This window comes from Theobroma cacao, chromosome 10, assembly GCF_000208745.1.
Source record: "Theobroma cacao cultivar B97-61/B2 chromosome 10, Criollo_cocoa_genome_V2, whole genome shotgun sequence".
In the NCBI taxonomy this organism is placed as follows: Eukaryota; Viridiplantae; Streptophyta; class Magnoliopsida; order Malvales; family Malvaceae; genus Theobroma; species Theobroma cacao.
In genome coordinates this window covers 21,269,191-21,270,959 of record NC_030859.1, presented here as the reverse complement: position 1 = coordinate 21,270,959, position 1,769 = coordinate 21,269,191, and the positions used below count along the sequence as shown (strand labels likewise).

The 1,769-nt window shown below is 36.9% G+C and overlaps 1 protein-coding gene across 4 annotated transcripts; it reads right to left on the bottom strand.

The window, feature by feature from the left end:
• On the bottom strand, positions 118-1,552 carry LOC108663569. 4 transcript variants are annotated; one of them, XM_018128707.1, is made up of 3 exons: positions 1,175-1,552; positions 624-764; positions 118-511 (listed from the first exon to the last, which is right to left on the bottom strand). In XM_018128707.1, the coding sequence occupies exons 2-3, from the start codon at positions 705-707 to the stop codon at positions 185-187; spliced, it is 411 nt and encodes a 136-aa protein (XP_017984196.1). In that variant the 5' UTR covers positions 708-764; positions 1,175-1,552; the 3' UTR covers positions 118-184. The 4 variants fall into 4 exon arrangements, with proteins under 4 accessions (XP_017984196.1, XP_017984197.1, XP_017984198.1 ...); XM_018128708.1 differs by having other exon boundaries at positions 624-761; XM_018128709.1 differs by having other exon boundaries at positions 1,413-1,552.

The following is a 1,769-nucleotide window of genomic DNA, read 5'->3' as shown; positions in this document are numbered from 1 at the left end:
ATATAGAGCAGCAATTGATTTCAGAAGAGGTAACAAAAATGATGAATTTAACTTTTGGAAAATTAAAGAATCATTCTTTTGATAGAAATCATTGAGTTGTATATTCATCTTCTCAATTATTACTGCAGTCACAAATGAATGCAACAATGACCATATTTAAGTTACAACATGAGCAGAAATGATTTTAGAAAACAAAGAACAAAGATTTCAAAGGTAAGCTCACCAGATATGCCCGGAAAGTACTCTGAATCTTAATAGCAGCCAAGTTTCTATCCCTTGTTGTGAAATGAGGGAAAGGCTTGGAGGCACCCGCTAGACGGACAACCTCAGCTGCCGCTTGGGCAGCAGCAACTGCAGCCTCTGCTGCAGCAGCTGTCGCAATGGCAACATTCAGAGCATGCTTTCTTTGCTCCTCTGTTGCTTGACAAAATGATGTCTGTGGTGCTGGAAGTGCAGGGTGGTATTGCTTAAGCTTCAGCCTTCCAAGAATCCATCTCCACCTCCTTGATTTCTGGAAGGTACAACCCATGATTACACAAACACACAAAAAGTACCAAAAAGATCAATCAAAACTGTTATGTGGAAAGGGGGGAAAATAAACAGAAACAGTCATATTTATGAACCTTTTCTGTTTTTGTTTTTGCATCAGAAGTGAATATCTTCTTCACCCAACTAAACCAGCTCCTTTTCTTTCCCATTGAATTCATGGAAGGATTTTAATCAAATTCATTGCAGAGCATCTTTTATACATGAAGTCACACCTACTGATTGAGAAGAAAAAGAAAGGTTACTTGAGTATAGAGGACAGCTAAAGAAAGTGAATAAAGGAGGGCAGTTGAAGAGAATTAACTATCAGAGAAGCCAAAACACAAGTTCAAAACGATTTCAGTTGACAGCTATGAATGAAATCTAAAACATCTTGGCAATGATATATAAGCACCTACATCTCCAAATCTAACCCAGAATCCAAAAAGGGAAAGAAATCGAGTAGTTATTCTATCAAATAGAGAAAGTTCATCAAAAATAGGAAACCTCTCAAGTTTAAAAAAAAACAAAGAAAAAAATGCATCAGAATATTTCAAAAGTCCTACTTCTCCATAATATCAAAGAACACTACTGAACTGAAAAACCCAGAACAAGCTGAACAAAAAAATATATAATGAACAAGACAGACCTGAATTCCTTGTTTCATAATATTGAAACACCTCAAACAAACCCACAGACAACCTTCACCATATATATTGATGATGATAATCAAAGTGGGTCATTCCTCTTACTTTCTCTATTGAATTTGCAGCTCTGAATATATATGAACATTGCCTTGTTTTTCAACTAGGATAATCAAATGCTGATGGAAAAGCAAAAAAGAGTGGACTTGAAACAGAAAAGAAAGTATGAAGTTTTTGCATTACCACATCAACTCATTTCCAATGATGTGGCAAATGCAGGCACTATGACCTCCTCAAATGAATCATGACTTAAAGAGCAAAGTGTATTTTCCCTTTTTTTTTCTCTCTCTTTTCTCTTTCTGTCCCAACTGTCGCCATCACAACTGCCCATCACCTCCTCAAATGTCTGTTGTATGGAATTTACAGTCATCTCCTCAGTTCATATGCTTCATTTCGTCACGTAAATTCAGCACATAGGCCCCTCACCTTTTGCTAGATAATGGTAACTCGACCCCATTGAGTTCACGGCTGCCTGGTGGCCTATTCCATCCATTCAAACTCCCATTTTACATGTTAGTTAATTAGTCAATTAGCCAATTA

What these genes read in the sequence shown, in the direction of transcription:
- LOC108663569 (XM_018128707.1), bottom strand. Translation starts at nt 707, where the DNA reads ATGAATTCAATGGGAAAGAAAAGGAGCTGGTTTAGTTGGGTGAAGAAG. An exon ending in CAAAAACAAAAACAGAAAAG is followed by an intron (nt 512 to 623) that starts GTTCATAAATAT and finishes TGTACCTTCCAG; the next exon opens with AAATCAAGGAGGTGGAGATG.